Source organism: Lampetra planeri, chromosome 4 (genome assembly GCF_965212315.1).
Source record: "Lampetra planeri chromosome 4, kcLamPlan1.2.h2, whole genome shotgun sequence".
Classification (NCBI taxonomy): domain Eukaryota; kingdom Metazoa; phylum Chordata; class Hyperoartia; order Petromyzontiformes; family Petromyzontidae; genus Lampetra; species Lampetra planeri.
The window spans coordinates 28,907,887-28,932,584 of record NC_136110.1 but is presented as its reverse complement, the minus strand read 5'-3'; the positions used below and the strand labels follow the sequence as shown (position 1 = coordinate 28,932,584).

General features: G+C 45.7%; 1 protein-coding gene across 1 annotated transcript; it reads left to right on the top strand.

The window, feature by feature from the left end:
* Positions 1 to 417: 417 nt before the first annotated feature.
* Positions 418 to 14,058, top strand: LOC144717903 (lysosomal-associated transmembrane protein 4A-like). Its single transcript, XM_078593689.1, has 7 exons — positions 418 to 626; positions 3,925 to 4,048; positions 5,633 to 5,706; positions 6,021 to 6,143; positions 7,796 to 7,891; positions 8,101 to 8,193; positions 13,923 to 14,058. Exons 1-7 carry the CDS (start codon positions 525 to 527, stop codon positions 14,001 to 14,003), a joined length of 693 nt encoding a protein of 230 aa, XP_078449815.1. The 5' UTR covers positions 418 to 524; the 3' UTR covers positions 14,004 to 14,058.
* Positions 14,059 to 24,698: the final 10,640 nt, after the last annotated feature.

The following is a 24,698-nucleotide window of genomic DNA, read 5'->3' as shown; positions in this document are numbered from 1 at the left end:
AGGTTGAGGGGTGAGGGTGAAGAGCGGTGGGGGTGGCAGGGGTGAGGGTTTGGGGGGTGGGGGGTTTGAGGGTGGGGGGTTGAGAGTGGGGGGTTGAGGTTCGGGAGGAGGTGAGGGTGGGGGGTTGCGGGTGGGGGGGGGTGAGGGTGGGGGTTGAGGGTGATGGTGGGGGGTTGAAGGTGGGGGGTTGAGGGTGGGGGGTTGAAGGTGGGGAGGTTGAGAGTGGGGGGGGGTTGAGGTTCGGGAGGAGGTGAGGGTGGGGGGGTTGCGGGTGGAAGGGTTGACGGTGGGGGTTGAGGGTGGGGGGTTGAGAGTGGGGGGTTTAGGGTGGGGGGGGTTGAGGGTGGGGGGTGACGTAATGCTTATCTCGTGCGGTGACGTCAACACTGCCGTTAGTTCCGCTCGCCGCCGCTCTACTTGTGTATCACTCCGCGAGGGGAGTGGAGGGGTTCGAGTCGCGTTTCGCTCCGTTGTTATCAATAATTCCAATTCTCTGTAAGTTAAACTTCAAACGTCGTCCTGCCATGTCTTTCAAGTCGCCCTTCCGTTACCAGTTCTACTCCACCAGCTGCTGCGTCTGTTTCCACGTCCGCACGGGCGCGATGCTGCTCGGCGGCGCCTACGCGGTGAGGACGCCGACGCAGTTGCCGGCTCGCGGGGGGATGGGGGGGGTGAGGCCCGGGGTGGGCATCAGGCAAGGCCGTAGGCTTCACCGACGTCGAGTTAGGCCGCGCTCTTGCGCACTTCAATGCGATTAAGCGAATAGATGCCACTGAAAAAGAACACCATCATTGATTGTAAATGTTTCGTGGATTTGCTCTCTGTGCTGTGCTAGTAACGAATTGGCATGTTCTGTTTTACGTGACAAACCTTAGTAATTGGCTACTAATTGGCTGGGTCGGGTGGTGGCGGGTTTAACGACACACACGTTTACGCGATCTCATCCAAAACAACAACAACAACAACCTGCGTTGTGGAATTGTAATCGCGTCGTGTTTTTGTAAGCTGCGTGAGTGTCGGGGTTGTTTATGACGCCGGTTTAAAGCGTCGTTAATGACGAAAAAGTGGATGCTTAAGTTTGGTTAAAAAATAAAAAATTGTTCTTCCGATAACGAGGAGATAAGAGCGATGAAATCGATAATTGAAGGCGCCAGGTGGATGATGGGAAGCTTCGTGAAGAGGTAGCTTTGGGAGCGATCCTTCATCCAGCAGTGGAGTGATTGTCATCAAGGGCTCGTGATTGCTGCCACGACGTCTCTTAAACTTTTGAGAGTCCATTACCACACGGTAGCAATGTCAACATCGTGGCTTACAGTCGATTTGTTTTATTAAGCATCGTAGCTGGATATATGAACACCCATTGAGAGTGATGTTTATATCAGAAGTTGCCCTTGGCCTACTAGCAATGTAAGGTTGTGCGCTGTATTGCTTATATCAGACCTGTGCTTATACTAGGAGTATTTACAATCAGCTTCTGTAGAGTTTTTTTTATTCTGAATGGTGAAGATCTGCAAAGCCCTAGGGGTTTAGCTTCAAGATAACAGCTGTCCGTTTCGTGTGGTCTTTTTAAGGAGAGAATGACTTGACAAACCTAACTATTTAAACTATTTTGTATTTTACCAGGTAAGGCCCACTGAGCTATGTAGCTCTTTTTAAAAATCGACCTCGCCACAAATGATAGCTCAACGAAGTGGCTGATGAAGTGGAAATGTATAGCAGCCAAATACTCTAAACGCGTGTTTTCTAAATGCGGAGGGAAAACCCGGAGGACCCTGAGAAAAAATCCACACAACCACGGGGAGAGAGACAGGCAAACTCCAAATATACAGCAGGCGTAAGGGTCGAACCCACGACCTCCTGTATACCAGGCGAGGTAGTTAACATCTCGCTACTGTGATGATGAGAGAGAGACACGCAAATTCCAAATATACAGCAGGTGTCAGGGTCGAACTCACGACCTCCTGTATACCAGGCGAGGTAGTTAACATCTCGTCACCGTGATGATGACGAGAGAGAGAAACACGCAAACTACAAATATACAGCAGGCGTCGTGGTAGAACCCACGACCACCTGTATACCAGGCGAGGTAGTTAACATCTCGCCACCGTGGCATAATGTGAAACTCGAGGTAGCTTCAGACACCCACTTCACTCGAGGGTTCCCCAATCTCCAGTCCTCGGGACCCACAGCGCTCCGTCTTTCCGTGTTTGTCAATTTACTCCCCCCATTCAAATACAGTACACATTTATTGTTAAACACTTTTCTCCCACGTGACGCGACAAGCAATTCGCGTTAATAAAGCCGATTCAAATTAAGATTGCGGTGTGCGCGTAGGCGCATGTGTTCCACGATTAGCACGGCTGGGCTACGTACGGTGTGAAAGAGGTTCAACAAAGATAAAGATCCCCCGTAAAGCCTGAACAGACTGTTGGGGAAAGCGCTGTTAGCGAGCACCTATGAAGGCCCGCGCGGTACACGAAGGGATGGGTGGCCAACACCACACCCGGCCGCCTTTGTCTCCCTATTGTCGATGTATACACACCGCACCAGGTGATCATTTGAGGCTGAGTCGACCTCGGGGAGGCCCAGGACCGGTTCAGATAATTAATCGTCACTGGTGTTGGCCGTGAGAGGGAATCGAACTCTGGATGCCGGGTTCGTAGGGCAGCGCGCTAATCGCTACACCACCGCTCCCCATTAACACACAGAACAACACACAGTACATCACAAAGTACATGACACAGTACATTAACATACACATGACGCAGACGGTGTTTATTGCATGGACTATCATCCTATACCGTCGTAGAGAGGAGCCGGTGTTTCTAGATTGATGAGCGTTCACAGGCAGCAAAGTACAGCGGTTGTGTTCTGTTACAAACAAACAATTTGTGTGCTTCATGGTGGTGAGGCACAACGCGTTTTGTAGTTTACGTGATGACGTTCTTGTGTACACGGATGTTAATCTTCACTTGTAAACTTGTACGACTTAGGTTATTAGGAAAGTTAATTTAATTGGTTTGTATACAAACTTGAGCTTGGGTTACAATATATTGGTAAGACTGTTACGTGCCAATAATTAAGTCTGACGACGTGATTACTTTTGGTAAATCCACTCAACACTTGGTTTAAAAATTAGAAAAACAAAACATTGCAGCTCATACAGCTTTATAATAAATTCACATCACCCACCATTGCCATTCTGACTGCACTTTGTGGCAAGCACAAATATCATTTCATAATGATTAAACACGCTCCTTACCCCCACTTGCCTTGGTGCTGTACCCTCCTTGAATCCCACTATATATTAGTGAAGTCTCCAGAACGCTGTGGACCACATACAAAATAAACATTAAGTTTCATTATTGGTATGTATATTTCCAGGCTTTAATTTAGTATGTAATATGTTTCCTGCACTGTCAGCATGTCTTATGCTTTGACAAACATATCCGCTTAAACGTAACAACAACAAAAAAATGTGGTGACATGGTGCAATTTATGTTGACCAAAACAAATTAGCAAGTATAAACATCTGCCGTGGAGATAACAGATTGGAAAAAATATACAATTACAATTGCCAGCCCTTTTGCCCAACCCACTGTTGGATGAAGGTCTCCCGCCAGACTTGCTGTGTCCGTCCTGGGAGTTTAACTTTGATCAAAATCCCTGCTGGTCAGAGCTGGTTGGTAAAGACAAGCGGGTGGGATGGTGAGACGCTCGCCACTGCTGTGGTTTCCAGCCTCGGTATTCATCAGTTTGCTGAGAATTGTACCAGCCACTGCGCCACCCGTTCCACCGTGAAACACAATAATGTGAATGTGTGGTGGGGTTTTTGTTATTGTTGTTGTGGGGAACTAAGTTCTGGGGCCTGAGTTTTCGAAACACCGACTGTCTTCCAAATCTTGTTTCTTTTTCTCTCTCCAGCTGATGTATTTGGTGATGGCGTCATTTCTCGCAGCTGCCACCATCAGCCCCGATGAGGTAGCAGAGTTCGCACACAAGTACGACCTTCCCAACAGCTACTACTCAAACATGTCCGACGGCGTCGGTAAGCTTGGTGTCAGCGGTCTCTGTCGGTGTCATTTCCATGTTTGCATTCGCCCCTTTTTGCAGATGGGTTTCGGTCGTGTGACTGCAATTTAGGAATTCCATGTTAAGTAGCTCGGCCAAGTTAAAAATAAACTCTGTATGCATGACCGTTCCTGTTTACTTTATAACCAGATTAGTGGGATCCTACCGCCGGTACAGATCGCATTGCATTTTACGTCTTCTGTTACTTCTATTTTTATTGTACCAGGTAAACGCCCACTGAGCTATGTAGCTCTTTGTCAGAAGCTACCTGGTCACAAATGACAGCTCAACGAAGTGGCTTATTCATGTGGGAATTTATAGCAGGTTTTTTCTAAACGCACGTTTTTGAAATGTGGAGGTGAAAAATCGGAGGACCCCGATAGAAATCCACGCGACCATGGGGAGAACACGCAAACTCCAAATATACAGGTGTCGGGGTCGGGATCGAACCCACAACCGCCTGTATAACAGGCGAGGGAGTTATCGTCTCTCCACCGCGGCACACGATTAGGATTTACTGTACAGTACATATGCATGCTAAGTAGCCTAAGCTGATATCAGGAGCATTTCCAAATATATTCTATTGCCGACTATTTAGCACTAATCTTTTTTGAATGCAGCAGAATAAATCCTGCGACTTTATCACGGAATGGTTATACATGTTATATTTGTTTGAATACATAAATTACATATTCTTTGGGTCTTTCGGTAAAGTCACGTAGATAGGTTCAAAGAAAATAACAAAAAATAACAAAACTTCGACGTTTCGATCGCAACACAAGCGTTCGTCATCAGGATGTGATGCGATCGGAATGTCGTAGTTTTTGTTATTTTTTGTTATTTTCTTTGAACCTCTCTACGTGACTTGACCAAAAGAACCAAAGAATATGAATTCATGCGGTCAAGAAAGTTTTAAGTAAAGATTTACATAAATTATAGTTTGTTTATATTTTTAAGATCGTGTATCATGAGCTATTTCGGTGGATGACTAAGCAAAGCATTGAAGTTGAATTCCTACCCCAATCCAATATCATGCAACGTATGTTCTATATGTGTAAAACTATTGGATGAGGGCCTCCCCATGCCATGTGGGTCATTTGACCATACTTCACAAAGTTGGTTCATGTGTCTTCTTGGTTCTTTCGGTAAAGTCACGTAGAATGGAAATAATAAAATAATAAAAATAAAACAATAAAATAATTCTCACGACGTGAAAGAACCAAGAAGATGAATCCCTGCAGTCACGAAAGCTTTGAATCGAAATTTGGTTCATGTGGTTAGTTACCATGGGAGCATAGCTGTGAGAGCATATAAATACAGTACAACAATGGATTTGGTGTCCTGTATTTATGTAGCACTGCCCTGCAGTTGATTTTACCAACCTGGCATGTGCATGGTGGTCACCCACGCAAGCACTGTCCAGGCTCAACTCTTCTCGACTTCTGAGATCGGATGAGGTCAGGTGTGCATTCCAGCTAATGTGGTCACAGGAATCGTCTTGAGAGTGAAATAATTTTTGTGGTATGGTGTTCTGCCTGATGAATTATGCTTTTGCTTACAGACAGCTCCATTGCTATGGTGATATCTCTGGTGATGATGATAATGAGTGGGATGCTGGTCTACGGGTCGTTCAAAGTACGTCCATGTGTTAATTACATATCTGATGTATTTGTCAATGAGTGCATGCAATGGTTATTTGTAGACACGGTAAAACTTAAAAATAAGCCACTGAATAAATCGTACATAAATGTAATCGACCAATGCAACCTGTGCGTACATGCTTTTAACTTTTAAGTCATATTTTGTTTTCAGTAGATTTTGCCTGAATCAAAGATACTGGTTATGGAAATGATATAAAGTGGTGTTTGTTGATGTAGGATGTTGTAAGAGCCCGCTCTGGTGTGAAGCAGTGGAGTGACCATGGCCACATCTTTTCTTTCTGTTCCCAGCATCGCAGTGGCCTTCTCATCCCATTCTTCTGCTACCAGCTTTTCGATTTTGCTCTCACCTGCCTTGTGGCTGTGGGATTTCTCACCTACCTGCCCAAGTTCAAGGACTACGTGGACCAGCTGGTAATTAATTGAACATTACATCACGCAAACTCCGGTCACCCTCGCAGCAGCGGCTTTTGGCTGGCCATCGAACAAAGACGGTCGCTGCATCGCACAGTTTCAGATGTGCTTCTGCGGCCGTCTGGAACGCTCTTCCTTGCGATATTAGTAAGGCACTGGAGCTGTGCACTTTAAAATAATCTAGATTGAAAAACTCGTTTCTTTACAACTGCTTTTTGTGTTAAGTTTGTTGTCCTTCCCCCATACCTCCGAGTAGCGCGATTGGCTACGTACCGTGCAAAAGTAGTTCAACATACATACATCAGCCGTTCTACTGGAAACTCACCAGTGTAAGGATAAGGGTTTTCACGTGGATGGCACTCAAATGTTATAGTGATGGTTTAGTTGTGAGTGCACTACGCTTTGCATCCAGCGAACTCTGTTTTATTTCCAGCCATGGCTACCAAGCAGTGGTGAGTGATATTTGAATCATTCATGGGGCACCCCCTTCACAACATAGGGCTGTAAAATGTGCTATATATATAAAAAGTATCACTACGAAAACTGAAAAAAATCTCCATAATGTAGCGATGGAGTTTCAGTAGGTCCGACTAAAAATTGTGAGTGTTTTAATACTCACAATGGTATTGTAGCTGAGATAAACATAAGTAAAGGTAGTTCTTGCTCTGCAGTAATATTATACTTTCTTTTGGAGTTTGTGTTTTATTTCCCTATATCATCCATAACGAAGGTTATTTTTGGGTTACATCGCGTCAATATAGATGAGATGTGTCGTTAAACCTGCCACCACTCGATGCAGCCAATTTTTGTGTCACACGCGTGACATTACTCCACATGCCACCCCCCCCCCCGTCATTAATATTCATGAGCGGGTGGAATTTTACACTCGCGCAGAAGAATGTCGAGCGGAAAGAAATGTTTTTATCCGCAAATTCGCTTTAAGTTTCACGTTTCTTTATTGAAAGTGAATCTAATAAATAATTCTACGCAGCAACAAAGTGGATTTGGAGTCTTTATTTATTTCTTCAGCACTTGCGACAAAAGGTAAGTCTAATGTATGCTTCTACATTATGGTAAAATAGACATTTCTCAGTGATTTTTCCATATATTGTATCGATTTCATATTAATTTCAATCCCAGCGACCGAATGCAGAAGAGAATAAAGTATCAGAGCTGTGAATTTGAACAAATTGAGGGTCCGTTATATACAGTGCGACAGTGACATGAAGTGAGGTGTTTTATGCAAGAATCACTGCCATTAATACAGTGCTACAGTGAAATGCAGCGAGGTCTTTGATGACGTACTTTCGTGCAACATTCACTGCCATTAAATTTACACAAGAAACAATTATACTCTGCTCAATTTTTTTTCGTAAATATTACAGCTTCCATCCTAGGACAGGCAAAAGGCTAGGTAGTAAGGTTTGTCCCAGAGTAGCGTGTGTCGGAAAGTGACGGACAATGAAATGCATTGATAACTGACAGTGTTTCTCTTCCATGGAACGTTTATTCACAACAATGGAAAGCTTTTTTTTTTCTACCACTCGTGGCTTTCACAGGACAGTGAAAAATGTCAGTGACTTAAACCGTCCGTGCGAATCTGTGGTTAACCGACCCGATTTTTCATGTTGTTTTGTTATCGTGTACTTCAGCCGAACTTCACGTACAAGGAGGACATTGAGAGCATGGATTCCACTTGGGTGGTGCTCATCTTTGTGCTGCTCTTCGCATTTGTCCTGTCGTTCAAGGTTGGTCAAACACACAGCTTGTGTGGGTGCTCACTGCATTGCGTGGCATTTATGTAAACTAGTGGGGCGGGGGGTGGGGTTCAGTGTTTCGTGTGGTTTCAAAATTTCCACTTTTATCCTAATTCCCGACGACCGCCGAACAATTAATATTCCACGCACATGCGACGACCTCGAGTAGGTGCTAATTTTGCTGTGGTTTGTCATTGCAGGCTTACATGATCTGCTGCGTGTGGAACTGCTACAAGTACATTGTGAACAGGAACATCCCAGACATGACCGTCTTCACGGATCAGAACAACGAGGTACGGTTTACCCATTCACTTTAGTGTACCCGGACTCCCGTCATTGGTAAGTAATGTACAGTAAAACCTTGGATTGCGAGTAACTTTGTCTGCGAGTGTTTTGCAAGATGAGCAAAATTTTGTAATAAATATTAATTTGATAAACGAGCGAGGTCTTGCAATACGAGTAGTACGTGTATACGCTTTGTCTGCCGAGCGTCACGTGATCACAACTGATATACGAGTGCTTTGGATTACAAACACGTTTCCGGAACGAATTATGCTCGCAATCCAAGGTTTTACTGTAACCGAAATAATCATCCATTGGCGGAGAGTACTGGCCAGAAATTGAGTTAATCCCTTCTTGTTGCACTTCGCCATCCAAACTGGGGGATTTAAGTATTAGAACAGTTTCTGTGATTAGCCTCTGGCTCTGACCTTCACCCATTAATGCTTTGGAATTACCAGACAGAAGCACATCTGGTGCAATGTATTGATATTGACGAGAGTCCACTAAAACAAAGCAGAGTATTGGGAAAATAAACTTATTGTGTTTGTTGTATAACAGCATATCATTTGTTTTATAAGTATGTTTTTTTCTTATTTCGTTCATGGTTTAGCTGCTCCCAAATTGGGATTTCTATTCCAATGGTGAAGTCATTTGTGGTGTGTGAACGTAATGGTTCGGCCATCTGCTGATCGAGTCTGTGAAACGCCAGTGTAGCAATTTGTGATATCTAGTTCCAATCTTCATATCTCTTGGAGGGAGTGGTGGTGCATTGGATAGCCCACTGCACTCTGTCACCTGTATTCGACCCCTGGACTCGGCTAACAGTATGCATGCGTGTCAGAATCAGAATATTTATTTATACTGGAGGAATCCGATGAACGTTACAAAAACAAACAATACAAAAACATGATAGTGTAAAGTACGAGAAAGGTAAACAATCACACAAACACGTAAAAATTTAACAAAACCATCCCCATCCAACCAGACAAAGCCCACTGAGGTGTATTGACTTATTGTTCAAAGGCGGCCTGGCCACAGATGATAGCTCAACAAATTGGCTAATCACTTGAACATTTTTAGCAGCAAAATAATCTAAATAGTCTAAATGCATGTTTCTAAATGCGGAACTTCTTTCGGACCGTACCTAGCCAGCCGTGTTAATCGGAGTAGTTGACGAGTGATATCCAAAGCGGACTTCGCCAACCCCCCCCCCTCCCCAACTCCTTTCATTAATCAGCACTGATGAGCGCGGTGAAGCGCGGTCAAACAATCGCCATGATGATATAGCGTGGGGGGTCTTCATCCAGCAGTGTGACGCAAGCATGTAATTACACTTTGTCATGGGCTAATTAACAGGCCTCTGTAGTCTCTGATGCAAAGCTAATTTAATTCGTGAACAAAAGCATGTTCAATAAGTTTGGATGCCCGTATTAACAATCGTGGCAAGAGAACAATCATTGGTTTTGGAGCGAAGTCCGATGGAAATGAATTTGACTACAGTGAAAAGAAAAAAACATCATTGCAAGCCTGTTTACCATGTGCGTTATCGCTTAGAACATTCCCTGTGCAAATATATAATATAGTCATGATTCATTTCCTTTTTTTTGAAGTGACAAAATGTATTAGTTGGAAAATTTGTATTAAAAACATGATGGGCGTATAAAATGTACATCTTTTAATGTTCATGATTTTCCTATCATCAAAGGTAAGCACATACACTCACATTAATGCACACACTCGCATATTAATCTTACAACACTTGTACCTCGTGCAGCATCCCATGGTGCACATACACACCAGCCATCGTACGTGCTGTGGAGGCCCAGTGCTCCGTATTATTTGCAGCAGCTGATAAACCGATGCTTGTTGGTAGAGGTTTTTTGAGAAGTAGGCATGCAAAGGTGTGTTCTTGCCAGCGAAAAGGCACAATTGTGAATGTTGGATTGGTCCTCCCCATCATGCCTTGCACGTCAAGTAGCGTCACGGAGACTGCATGCATAATGCACAAAAGTTTCGGTTTAGACCACCAACTCAATACAGTTGAAATGTGTGGCCTTATTATTTTAGTAGGATAATGAGAAGTCTCTTTCAAGGAGAGACCTATGTAAATTTCAATGCATTTTTGCAGCAAAAGATCAGCAGCAGCAGCAGCAGCAGCAAACCGTTTGTATTGTGATAAGTTGTGACAATAAATAGTGGGTTTTGTATAAAATTATTGTTAGGCTGTTGAGAAGTGAGGCATTTTGCACCTGTTGGTGAAGTAATAATGCATATCGACATTTTTATGCGGTGATCTAGACGACTCAAATAGATTTTTGTTTGTATCATGCCGGCTCCCAAGCCCACGGAATAAACGTGACAGTTATTTTGAAAGGAATTGCAGATGTTTATATACAATGACACACATGATTACAGGAATGTGTATATATTATACACTCCACATCGGTATGTTGTGTCGAATATTATATTCGGTTAGGTGTCGGTCTCGGGAGCCTGCTCGCAAAGCGGTATCATTTGTGAGTCAACATTTCTTGGTTTTGGCTTGACACCTGATTTGCCACGGTTAATTCGGAAAACCTGAATGCAACGCTTGTGTGGGAAGGGACCCGCACAGGGTACACAGAAAAAAAGCCACTGGGGCCATCATTTCCTTTTGAGTTTGTAAGCTCGCTGAATCTGAAACCAAGCACAGTTAAAACCACGCTCTCTATAAAGACGGAACGTAATAGGGGGGGGGGGGCTTCATGGTACGAGAATAAGAGAAGCCTTGTCTTCGGTAGAGGCGAGTTGCCAATGGGTAATCCGTGTGACCAGGCAGTGGAGTTCGGAGGGGAATTCTCACGTTTCACGCCCCCCCCCATACTTGAGCTGGTGTTAGTGATGCCGAATCAGAGTCTGTGCTCTGTGCTACACAACTCTTGCCTGTTTTCTACGGCGAGTGTGTGGGCAGCTGATATGCTTGGGGGCAAGCTACATTTGCAAGCAGCTGCTGGCTTATCTGGCTTTACTTTTCACGTGCAAGTCAGCATTTTTTATTTATTTAAAGTTGTTAATGAACTGTGAAAACCCCCCTTTTTTGGAAATTTTTTAGTTTTTTTGTAAATGACAAGTTTAGAAGGTGTAAAGAAATATCGTTAATATATATTAAGGCAATACAACTGTGTGCACTACCATATACAGTAGAACCCCTCTTAACGACCACCCCCTGTTAACGACGGGCTGTTGTAGGTCCAGCAAATATTAATGAATGCATTGATTAACCGTGTTTCTTTTAATATTATGTGTTTATAATGTTGTTAGTATCTTTATGTATTCATATCCATTGTTTAAATATTATAACGTACGTCTTTTGGGTGAAAAATTGATGACTCGCGATGGTTATCGGACCGAATTAAGCCTTTGACGTGTATTTCCTAAACTCGCTTAACGAGTAAATCACTTAACGAACGGTTTCGTGGAACCAATTACTGTCGTTAAGAGGGGTTCTGCTGTATTTCAGGCCCAACGCTATTAACTGTTGATTTATCGCTGTGTGTCGTGAGGGTTAGATGTGAGAGCGTTAACATGATCAGGAGCAGGCTTCTTTACCAGCCTCCGAACAATACTGACTTTCTGCAGGTATTTTAATAAGTAAAAAAAAAATTAAACACGCTTTTATGAAATGTACCCTACTAGTAATGGCAGAACTGCACGACTCCGAGGAAGTGGCCCCGAAGCTTGCCATAACGTAAGGGTCCGTGGTGATTTACAACCAACGTCAGTTGACCGTGGACAATGAGACCCAAGCCGAAACATAACATATAAAAAAATAATTTTGATAGAATATAGTATTGTCATCAGTATCACTGAAGTATACCAAGTTTTCAGTCGATACCACATTGGGAAGTGGGTTAAAATTGAGTTGCAAGCTTTGAGGATATGACAACAACAGACAGAGTGAGTTAAAAGAAAGCGTGTAAAAAGAGTCAGCGACTATGCAAGGTGGGGGGGTGGGTGGAGTTGTATCTCGGCACTGCATCGCCTTACTCAGCCTAGCAAGGACGCTCTGGTAACCGCCTACGTGCTGTGTTCACTTGAGCCGTGACGATAATTTTACGTGGACGCACCTTGAGCCTCTCCTCGCTGCAGTTGTCACGCGACGCTGACCTTCGCTACTCTGCTGCTGTGCGTGGGGCGGGCTGGCGAGCCCTTTGTCCTTTACCTGCTGTTGAGAAGCTTGGACATGTTTCTTTTACTGGTAGGAACCTCCTGGTTCCACCAGCCCACAGGGGATTATTGTGTCCGTCCGTCTGTCGTGCATCCACAAATGGGAGGGGTGGGGCTGGGTGGAGAGGGGAGGGTGGGGAGGGGCTGGGTGGGGAGGGTGAGGAGGGGCTGGGTGGGGAGGGTGGGGCTGGATGGGGGGTTGGGAGGGTTGGGGCTGGGTGGGGAGGGGCTGGTCACCCCGTGGTGCCCTTATAAAACTCAACGTTTAACCTACTCACGCCGGCTTGTGCCCGCCCTCACAGTCGGGCATATTTGCAGAATACACTACGCCGCCGTTGACTCTGGCCATTGACCGAGCAACCCAACGTTCCTACCAGCTCCCTCCGCTGGAAAGTGTTTTATATAATTTTTATACATCTTGTGCTTTTGTGTGCGGGTTTGCTGAAGAGTGGCACAAGGTTTTCTTTGCATTGTAGTGCTCTTTAGTGCTGTTAATGTTCAGGAATTTTTCACATTCTCAACTTTGTTTTCTTCGTTTATCATCACATGTTACATATATCAACGCCTGCTCCATACCACGGATATTGCAAAGCAATGGCGAGCTATTAGACTCGCGGGGGGATGACGGACACTCGCTGAAACAAGAAGGTCTTTGTGTTATTATTTTCCTTTGCTATACAATGCAAAAAGTATGAGGCATCTCCTTAAGCTTGAGCAACAAAAATAATGCTATCTAGGGGAAATGTTTATTAAGTCCTACGTTTGTGCTGTAATACTGCCGTACTTTACTGCGCACGTGAAAATTAAAGCTGCGTGCACGGAAGTGAATGCCGTTGAATGCATTCTAAGCGAAACGTGAATGCACAATCGGTCTATGTCGCCCGTGTGAACTTTGTACAGTTTCCTTGTTGAAAGTGGTTAGACGATAAGAGGTGAATTGTGACCGAATCAAACCAGCATGCACTTGGTCTCGTCACATGTCGGAAACTGACCACCACGCACGACCAGTTTGTGTCATGACAACCTTGGGGTCGTGTGGGGCGCATCAGCATGAGGCAGTGCAGAAAATACAGCCATTGCTGTACTGCGCTTCTACGCTCCAACGTCTCTGCTCCCCCCGCCTTCACCAACCCGCACTAAACAATATGGTGTTGTACGGTCGAGTAACCCCAACAACCTTGCTTGGCGTGGGGAGGCCCGCATCAAACAGTAGACTGGGGCAAGGGGCATGTACGTTGGTCGGTCGGTGTTTATTGTTTGGAAGGATATGTGTTTTTTGCTTAAAGTTCAGTTATATAAGTTTTATTTTAAGTTGAATAGACTCTTAGATTTTTATTATGCTCGTTTTACATTGTACACCATTTTGAACACATCCAGGAGTGTGTCCACTATGGAGATGGAGCGATGAATCGGCTTGTGTGCATGTGCTCGGCTTGTTAAAGCGGCATGGCAAAGCCCTCATCAAGCAGCGGATTGAACATGGCTGATGATGATGATAATGATTTATGCCGTGCGCGTGTGTACGTGTTCACAGTATCTTCTGCCTCCGTACGAGATGGTTGTGATGAAGATTCCACCCAAGGACGACGACCCTCCTCCGTACACTCCGGCTTAAGTAGCAGGGACCGGTCCCGCGGCCTGCTGCCGTTGCAGTGAGCCAGCAAGCCCCAGCAACTCTAGCAAAGTGCCCATCGATTTCCCTTCCGTGTCCTGGCACGGAAGTTGCGAACCTCAGGCAAAAGGTTATTTGGGAGTGTCCTCTGAGGCAAAACAGAATTCATGACATCGGAAATATCTGGAGGTGGACTGCCGTGTGTGCTTGCAGGATGTTGTGTAAGAATTGCGTTACGGTTGCCCCAAGGTTCAAGTGGTGTAACGAATCCCTGAAATCTTCTTGGTTCTTTCGGTAAAGTCATGTAGAAGGGAAATAATAATATAATCATAAAAATAAAAGATAATAAAATAATTCTCACGACGTTTCGGCCACACCTGAGGACGGCTGCTTGCGTTGTGGCCGAAACGTCGTGAGAATTGTATTTTATTATTTTTTGTTTTTATTATTTTATTATTTCCCTTCTGCATGACTTTAACGAAAGAACCAAGAAGATGAATCCCTGCAGTCACGAAAGATTTAAATCGGAATCCCTGAAACTTGAAGTGTAGGAGACACCCTGCGTATGGCATTTCTGGAACCTTTTGCCTCATGTTCGCAATCCCTATTGGAAGACAATCACCACATTCCTCGTAGATTATTTTTTTTGCTGCTTTACATGCCGTAGGTAATCTTAATTGCTGTGTTATTTGGTTAAAATGTGTGTGCGTGACTCATATTTTCAAAGTGCAGATTATTTAACGGAGTTTTCGTTCGCTTTTTTTGCTGTGTGTGCATTGTTGTTAAGTTACTCTTTAAATTAAGTTTGAATTGACGATTTTTGTAGTCTGGCCCCAGGGGTACACAATATATCGATTGTAATCTTAATTTTAATACGTGATTTTTGTTTGCTTCTAGTAGTGTGTGACTTCAAAACGGTTATCATATTGTGTGCTCCATACCTTTATTTACAAGTTAAAATGTTCCACGTTTCACAGGTTACTCATGCAAGGAATGTGACTTTAGAGAAAAGTATATCTCGTGGTAAGCGATGAAGGAAGATTTATAAAAATGAAGAGATCTACATCCAGTAAATATATTTAAATAACTGCTGTCTTCAAGGACTGAGAGTCATGGCGAGTTAGTTTCTCCTAATTAGCCATGTCCACTCCTTCAGATGTCTATTTTCCTAGGATATTTGTATCGTGTTCGCAGGACTTAACAGTATAAGTATGTTTTACCATACATCGAAGAAGCTTAAACTAATTTTCGTCTTTCGTTCAAGGTAGGCGCACTGCTGGCACCATAACGTTTTTTGGCTGTATTGTGATGTTTCAATGTGTTTCCATCCCTCGCCCCCGTTAATGATCCATATCTTTAAAGTGTGTAACGTAGCCGATGCTGTATCCATTCCATGCACATTTTCTTTACAGTCGATCTCAAGAAGGGGTTGTTCTATTCAATTGCAGTCATCGCTAGTTTAAAAACTTGGGACGGATCGTTGCAATATTTTCCTTGTGGCCGTGTGGAATTGCAATGTTTTGTTGCATGCTTTGCCATACGCAAAGGATATCTTTTAATTTAATGCCCAGTTTTGAAAACACCACCGCTATTGTTTATAAACTGCGATTACTGATATGCATATAGAGACTGCACATGACGGTAAATTAAATGTGTTATTTTTTGTTAGCATTTTCAGGAATCTAAGTCACTATAATAAATATAATTTGTATGATTGTCCAACTCATGTGTGGTTTTTCATGGTTCATTATAACACATTCCTGCGGAGGGAGCTGGTAGGAACGTTGGGTTGCTCGGTCAATGGCCAGGGTCAACGGCGGCGTGGTTTATTCTGCAAATATGCCCGACTGAGCGCGGGCACAAGCCGGCGTGAGTAGATTAAACGTTGAGTTTTATAAGGGCACCACGGGGTGACCAGCCCCTCCCCACCCAGCCCAACCCCTCCCACCCCCCACCCAGCCCCACCCTCCCCACCCAGCCCCTCCCTGCACGACGGACACAATAATCCCCTGTGGGCTGGTGTAACCAGGAGGTTCCTACCAGTATAAGATCTGTAAATGTTCAATAGTTGTCTGGAATATTTCATGGATGTTATAGGCTGTGGGTCTGGTGTGGGCAGTAGAGGTCAGTACAGCGATATGCATTGTTGTACAGTACTGAAGTGCTATGCTCAATCGTCTATGCTCCACCTTTACTGTGCACTGATGATCAGCGTTGCCAATTATGGCCAAATAATCCCCACAACATGCACGACATGGGAAAATCCCTTATCCAGCAGTGGGTTGATAATGACTACATATACAGTCACAACAAAAACAATCCAGCCATTTTTTAAATTCTAGATTTGAAGCTTTCGTGACTGCAAGGATTCATACTCTTAGTTTTTTCGGTAATATCACGTAGGTAAAAAATGAAATTAAAGTTAATAAAAGTAATTCTATAGAAATAAAATAATAAAAAATCACGACGTTTCGGAGGCAACACAAGTCGCCGTCATCAGGTGGGACCGTCAGCCAGATTTGCTGCATCAAGTGAGGCAGGGATTCCAAGATGCAAGTTCTTAAATACAAGTTAAGGGGGAGGAGGGGGGGGAGCTTATCAGAATGTGGTAGCCACTGAATGGAACGTATTGGGAGTGGGGTGGGCTAATTTTTTTTTATTCAACAATGGATAAAGGCCTTCCAACATGTTGAGTATGGGCGGGTGAGGGTGACCTTACATCCCCATGCACATTGGTCGGTGAAGGGGTGCGGGATCAGTTCTGATATCATACGATACTCATGTTGGCTTTGGCTTGGAATTCAATTTGGCTCTAGGTCGTTGGCTTAAGTTTTAAACGGATCTGTTGAGATTAGTTTAAAGATATATATTTGTACGCAAGTCACTGGTGAAGTGTGCTGGGAAGCTTTATTTATTTACATTGGCCCAACACACGGCTCTTTGGCCCACACTTTATTTTGTGTCCGGAGTCGTGTGGTTTCTTAAATTTGTATCGGGGTTCATCGTGACGGGTGCCATGAAGTCTCGTGGAATTTCGTGTTATTTTCTGTTAAGACTCTAAACAGGTTTGTATTGCACACTTTAATCGGTTGCCAAGCCCCTGAAGGTATGCTTCGCCAAGCAAAACAATGCTCTTAACGATTAAATGATTGGTATAAAAGAAGTCGTGGGTTTGATCCAGACCCTGACGCATGCTGGATGTTTGGAGTTTGCACGTTCTTCCCGTGGTCTCGTGCATTTTTCTCCGAGTCCTCCGGGTTTTTCTCTCTACATTTAGAAACGTGCGTTTAGAGTATTTGGCTTGCCAATAAAATGTTCTGGATGATGATGATCAGCCACTTCGTCGGGATATCGTTTGTGGCCAAGTCGCTTCTGAAAAATATATATATAGTATCTTCTTGGTTCTTTCGGTAAAGTCACGTAGAAGGGAAGTAAGAAAATAATAAAAATAAAACATACAAGAATATAATAATATAATATTTGTATTATTGTATTACTTCCCTTCTACGTGACTTTACCGAAAGAACCAAGAAGATGAATCCCTGCAGTCACGAAAGCTTTAAATCGAAATCTATATAGTAGCTCAGTGGGCCTTACCTAGTGAAATAAAAAATAGTTTAGTTCATAGTTGCAATGAGCCTTACGACAAGTAGGACGACAGCGAGTACGGCAAGGCAAGACTGCACGCAGGTCGAGTTTGCTATACAATTCGATACGCGTGGATTGGGCGAGCGAGGGATGATGTTGGGCGGCTGGGTTGGAGGAGGATTAAAGGAATCCCTTCACTGCGCCACAGTTGGCAGCGCCGAGCTCAGCCGTGCAGGTCGGTCGCCTTGGATTTCACAGAGCGAGCAGCGGGCGTCTCTGAACTCCTTCGGAAACGAGCATCGCCTGGAGCCAATCGACCGTCGGAGTGCGTCTCTTTGTCTCGCTCTCTCTCGCTCTCTTGCCTTACCCAGAGCTGTAAGGGTCCGCGCGTTCATAGTCGTGTACACACAAACTACAACAACAACACACGCGAGTTCACGTTGTGGGGGACACGTATTATTTGTTGTATTTCAGCACCCACGCCTGTGTGGACAGCGACGTAGACGCGACGGGGTGAAGTTTAAAACACCGTCCACCAAATGCGGACCGCATCTCAAGACGCTTTGAGGTTGTAGAGAAGACGTGCACTTCTCGGGCGTTTGAAGAAGAGAGGGGTTAAAAACACCCAACTTTAGGCAGGGACAGAGAGTAAGAATCATGCAGGCCAAAGGGTCAGTCGATACGACGATATGGTAGACTTGCAACAGAATACGTTAAAGGTCTCACGCCTGGACCTAAACACGATGAGAGCCTCAGCAGTGCGGACAGTCAGAGGAAGGAAATTTCAGACTGTGGGCACAGCAGCGGAGGAAGGCAGCGGAAGGAGCCCTCTCCGATCCGCTCAATCGGGCCACACAGACACACACAAACCCGTTAGTGACTTGCAAAGCGTGTAGACGATCGTCAACTTGCCTTTAGAACACGAAACACGGCCCCGGGGATGTGGCTGCGATGCCTTCACAGATGGAGTGACGAGACCGCCTGCATCCACGGACTATAACCGGGACCGAATGTCCGCTTTCCCAAACAGGAGCACGTATTTTTCTCACCCAAGTGGGGTTGGGGGGGGGACACGATGCCGACCGCCAGCTCTCGCGTCTTGTGGAGCGCCCTCCGAGTGCTCCAGCTGGGCGCAGCCCTGCAATGCCTGCAGGGGACGCTCACAACAACGGGACGCTCACAACAACGAGCGGAACGTCGGACGTATAAATTACAGCAATTTGACACAGTAGGGGGTACAGCTGTTGGTGCATTTGCCAGTCATCTCAACCGGCCAACCCATGGCACCTGCTGGGTCTGTCCCGTGACCTGTCAGCAGCGAGCTTTCGACAATTCATGTGGCCAAGTGTCCACTTGCAGTTGCCGCTGCTGTACAGCAGTCGGCGCTGTATTACTACACAAGTGCAGCAAAGTGACTTGTGGCGTGTCGGTGCGGGTTGACGTGGGCCCTGGTGGCAAGGAATGAAACGGAAGGCCCTGTCAAATTCCCCGCTCCCTCCCTTTGTTGTCTGGTGCTTGAACCCCCACGCCACCAGCCCATGGACCCCGGTGCAGTCGCACCGCCTGCACCCTGGATAGCTACGCCACTGGATGTAACGGCCCCTCTTGTAGGAGTGGTTGGTACTCGATCTAGACACGTGCCATGCATTGCGAGTCGTGCTGCTGCTGCCCTCAAAGCCAGATGTGAAAAATTGGGGCACATTCCTTGACTTTTATTTTAAAACAAAGAGATGGCATTAAAACACACATTCAAATTACTGGCATATGAATGTAATGTAGATACAAATGACCAAGTAATTGTGTCTCGTGTAACTAACCTCAATTCTTTTGAGGTGTTTCATTGAAATAACAATTACAACTTACAAATGTAAATTACATTACATATTTGCGTTACACGTCACGTACGTCACTGCCCCAAATCCACGTGTCTAAAAATCAAGAGGCAATGAAAATAGATTGACACCACGAGCCCCACGCAGGCTGTGTGCAGTCCTTCAAAACGTGAAGGGTCATGGACCTCGGCTGCCACACGACCAAGATACCCCACCCCCGCCCCCGGCTCCGTGTGAGCGGGCAGCAGCTGATTTCGTTTCACAATACGGAAGACAGAGATGCATTGCGGTGGTGCTTGTAACGGTTCAAGAACAGTGGCCAAAACCCGAGTTGGCGTTGCGTGGTGTTTTTTTTTATTCGCAAGAATTCTGAGTGTGACAGGCGACGAGGCTAACGCCCAGGGGAAGCGTGCACTTTCACACTTCAGGGCACCACGGTGGCGAAATGTCAACTACCTTGCCTAATACGCATGGGTTCGATTGCAACCCTGACAGCGGTATATATTTGGAGTTTGCATGTTTTCCCCGTGGTCGCGTGGGGTTTTCCCCGGGTCATCCGGTTTTTGCCTTCACACTTAGAAACACGCTGATATATGTCCACATTGATAAGCCACTTCGTTGAGTTGTTATTTGTGGCCAGTGGGCCTTCCCTGGTAAAAGGAAAAAATAGTTTATAGTTTAGTTTTAAAAGAGATGATTAGCTCAATGGGCTTTACTTGGGAAATAAACTTCTGATTATGACAAGAGTGGATATTTAGAGTTGTAGACTGAATTACTCTTTGGTTATTTCGGTAAAGTCACGTATAAAGATAAAATAATAAATTGGAATCATTGGACCGAAAGAACCAAAGAGTAATTCCTGCAGTCACGAAAGCTACAAATTAAGATTGTAGACTGAACCCTACACCATGAGGCCCGATTGAATGACATTTTTAAGATGATTCCTGATGGAAGTTTTTAAACTGGCATAACTATAGTTGCCTTTTTATATACTGTATATATAATGTTGCTCTGCACATGACTCCGTTGCTTAGAGGATAAAATCGACTACATCCTCTACATTGATCTGCGTTCACCATCTTCCCAGTAAACCATTGGAATCATTGGACCAACGTTGGGCCAACGTTCCGTGTTTACTAGGTTTGTAGAAAACGTTCTCGATTTTGTCCCGTTAGCTTTGCTTTGTTTTCTTTGGCTTTCAGCAGTCAATTAGATCATATCTGACGATGATGGGTAATGACAACCAAAACAACTTTCAGACCTTTGTTAGACCACTGCTTTGAGGAAGACGTCCCACGCTGTGTAGACCACATGGGTTGTTTTAATATAACTTCACCAACGTGTAAATCCAGAATTCTGTCCTCAATTTCTATCAAAGGAAAAGGTACGATTCTCCACATGCGTTTCGACTAATTGGCTGCTATACATTTCCACACAAGTCAGTTCGCAGGTCTATCATATGTGGCCAGGTCGCTTCTGAAAAGGAGCTACAGAGCTTACCTGTGTTGTGTTCTAAACTCGAGACACGAGTTGGAGGTACTTTCTCTTTATTTCTGGCCTTCTCAGCCTTCGTGGATAACTCCGTACCGGGTCGGGACAGTCAGCATGCTGCCAGACCCGCGGTTTGCGGAGACGATCATCACCGCACCCCAGAGGTCGCAAACGGGTTTTGATTCCTTACCCGTACCCGGCCGCACCAGGTCGCAAACGGGTTTTGATTCCAGGTTACCCGTACCCTACCAGAAATGAGTGACTAACGGTTACTCACCAGTGACTCACGGCCAACCCGTACCCGTACCCGGCCGCACCAGGGTCGCAAACGGCTACCCGTACCCGTAACCGGCCGGGTACGGGTAGCCGGGTATCGGGTAGGGTAAGGGTATCGGGTACCCGGTTGCGATCTCTGCCGCACCCCCGACTCTGAGTCGGAGCTCGCCTTACAGCCTGGCCAGCGTGACCAGGCTCCGCCCTGAGCCCCTGCACCCCTCTGGATCCCCCAGGTGGCTCCGTGCCTTGCCCCCAGGTGGAACTGGTAGAACGGGCTGTTACTACCCCCAATGCTATTGTCGACCAATCTCCCAACGGCACGCGCTCCAGTGACTCATTCCACGTCACTACACTTGGTAAAAAATTAACCCGGAAAAACAACGTTTTTCACTATAAATCCTTTATATGCGTGGCATCGGGGCGGCTAGAGTCCTCTCGTCCTCTGGCTTGAGATGGCTGCCACCTATGGGTCAGATGATTGTCTGGCAGCATTAAGCAATTGGTAATTAAATATTTTACAACATTTCCCTAAAAAGTGTAACATTTTGTAAAAATGTTTTCACGAACATTAATTGTCACACACAACGAGTCTGGGTGCAAAATGTCAGCTCGATTGGATCACGGGAAGTGGGTTAAAAAACGACCGAAAGATTTGCACGGTCCTAAGCAAGCAAGCGAACTTAATATAAAGGATTTAAAAATACTAATAATAGTGGCAGGATTGACTTGCTTGGTGCAGATGCTGCCTGAATTTATTCACAGGCCTGCATGGTGGAGTGCGATGGCATTTTTCCTCCCAATAGTACATGAACTCAAGTCACCTGCAACTCAGATTTCATGACCCATGATTGTGGTAGGGTGTATAAATGTCTCAGCGATATAAACACATTCCTGCGGAGGGAGCTGGTAGGAACGTTGGGTTGCTCGGTCAATGGCCAGGGTCAACGGCGGCGTGGTGTATTCCGCAAATATGCCTGACTGTGAGGGCGGGCACAAGCCGGCGTGAGTAGGTTAAACGTTGAGTTTTGTAAGGGCACCACGGGGTGACCAGCCCCTCCCCACCCAGCCCCACCCCTCCCACCCCCCACCCAGCCCCACCCACCCTCCCCACCCAGCCCCTCCCCACCCTCCCCTCCCCACCCAACCCCTCCCTTCACGACGGACGGACACAATAATCCCCTGTGGGCTGGTGTAACCAGGAAGTTCCTACCAGTATAATCAGTGTTGTCGGCTTGCCACCAGGGCCCCATGTTACACGGCAGCAGTGGAGGGCCACGCAGGCTGGGAGTGGCCCCGAGACCTTCCAAGCCGGGCGGGAGGCACGGACGGCCTCTCTCTGTAGCGGTGAGCGCTACGCTGCGCTACGAACCTGGCCAACCCGAGTTCGATTCCGGCTCACGGCCATGAACACCATGAAGTCACGTAGAAGGGAAATAATAAAATAATATTATTTCCCTTCTACGTGACTTTACCGAAAGAACCAAGAATATTAATCCATGCAGTCACGAACGCTTTAAATCGAAAAGACCATGAACACCGTTGAAGAATATCTCAATCGGTCCTGGGCCTCCCCTAGGTTGACTCGGCCTCAAATGAATACCTGCTGCGGTTGTGTAAACATTTCCCCCAGGGAGACAAAGGCGGCCGGGCGTGGTGCTGGCCACCCACCCCTTCGTGTGGCGTTCCGGCCTTCATAGGTGCCCGCTAACAGCACTTGTTCAAACAGTATGTTAAAGAGTACACAGTGGATCGTTGTCTTTGTTTAATAATGTATTTATCCAGAAGTGGTCAGGTGGGTGGGTATATTTGCTTGACTCACTGTGTATCTTGTGATCGCGTGCAATTTTGTTTTGATTATTATTATTAATCTGAACGGACGCATGCATGTCTGAGTGAGCTCCCTGTTTACAACACCGCATTAACAATCGCCGCATAAACAGAAAAAATATTATCCCACAGAGCCGGTGCTAGGCTACTTGCCCATAATAATAAACAAAATACAGAGAAAATATGAGATATGAAGAGATCCAGACTCGTTAGAGATCGGAGATTTGTTGTTAATTACAAAACAGATAAGCAATGCATCGTTCATATATTAGTACGTTATGTTGGACTTATTTCGCACCCTGCGGTAAGGTCAAACTAAACACGAACAAAGCAGTTCTATTTAAATAAACGAGTTTACAATATCAACGATTTAAAAGCCCATAGCCCCCAATGGCTTCCTAACACCGGGAAGCGAGAGCGTTCCAGACGGCCGCAGAAGCGGATCTGGAGGCGCCGCGCGCGACGATGTCGCTGACCACCACCTTTGTTCGATGGCTTCATCTCGCTAAGCGCAAGAACCACCACCACCTCCACCACCCATTGCAGAACGCAACTGAAACTATGGCGTGGGTTAAATGCCTTTTCCCACCCCGCCAATGGAATTTCCCCGCACGCCCTCTGCTGCTCCCTTTCCTCCCCAACTCTGAACATCTCTCATTGAAAGACACAGCAAGCACCACGCTTCTTGTGCGCCTACAATTGTGTGTGTGTGTGGAGGGAGGGTTTTTTTTAAATTATCCATCACTGGGAAATACCCCGGCCCGCGGCAGAGTGTTCGTTGAGTTTGCCCGTGCGTGGGAAATACCCAGAGGGGGACCTCACACACTCACACTGTCACACACCACCACCCCAAACACCAACGCCGCTCTGCAGCCGCAGTTCACCACTGAGCGGCAGTGACGATGATCACGTAACCACCCACCAGCAACCGCGGCGCTCGTGCCAGGCTAGGTGCACATGCTGATCTCCACCGATGGCTCTCTCTCTCTCACTGTCTGGGTCAGCAGAGAGCCGTTGTTTGTGAGCGTCGCTCCTCCGCTGTTGTTCAACGGAGAGCGGCTTGGGCCCCTTCTTTGATTGCTCTGGAAGTTCTAGATTTGATTCTAAATTTGAAGCTTTCGTGACTGCAAGGATTCATACTCTTAGGTTTTTTCGGTAAAGTCCTTCACGAGCCTCCTCCAACAGAGGCCGAGCTCAAAGAACCACCACCCCCCCACCATCACGGAAAGCCTGTTTCAGTTTTCATTCATTAGGTATAACCCTGTGAGCCATGCTGGCTCTTGACTCGGGTGCAACCGCAACAAAACAAAAACATGAACAAGAAACATCTTAAAGTGACTATACACGCAATAGGAAACTTCTGGAAAAAAACAGCAATCCTGGAAGAAAAAAACAACAACAGACTGCTGGGTAGTTTGACACGTAAGGTTTTGGCGACCAATATCATCATCCATAATAGAGGCTGGCTGTGTCGGGTGGTGGCGGGTTTTAACGACACATTTATATATTGACGCGATCTAACCCCCCCAAAAAACCCGTCTATTATAGACTGATGGGTGCAAGTGCTGTTAGGGGTCGTCCATAAATGACGTCACGCGATTTTGGACGATTTTTGACCCCCCCCCCTCCTAGTCACACGGCGTCACAAAAAGTCAGACCCCCCCCCCCTCAAATATATGACGTC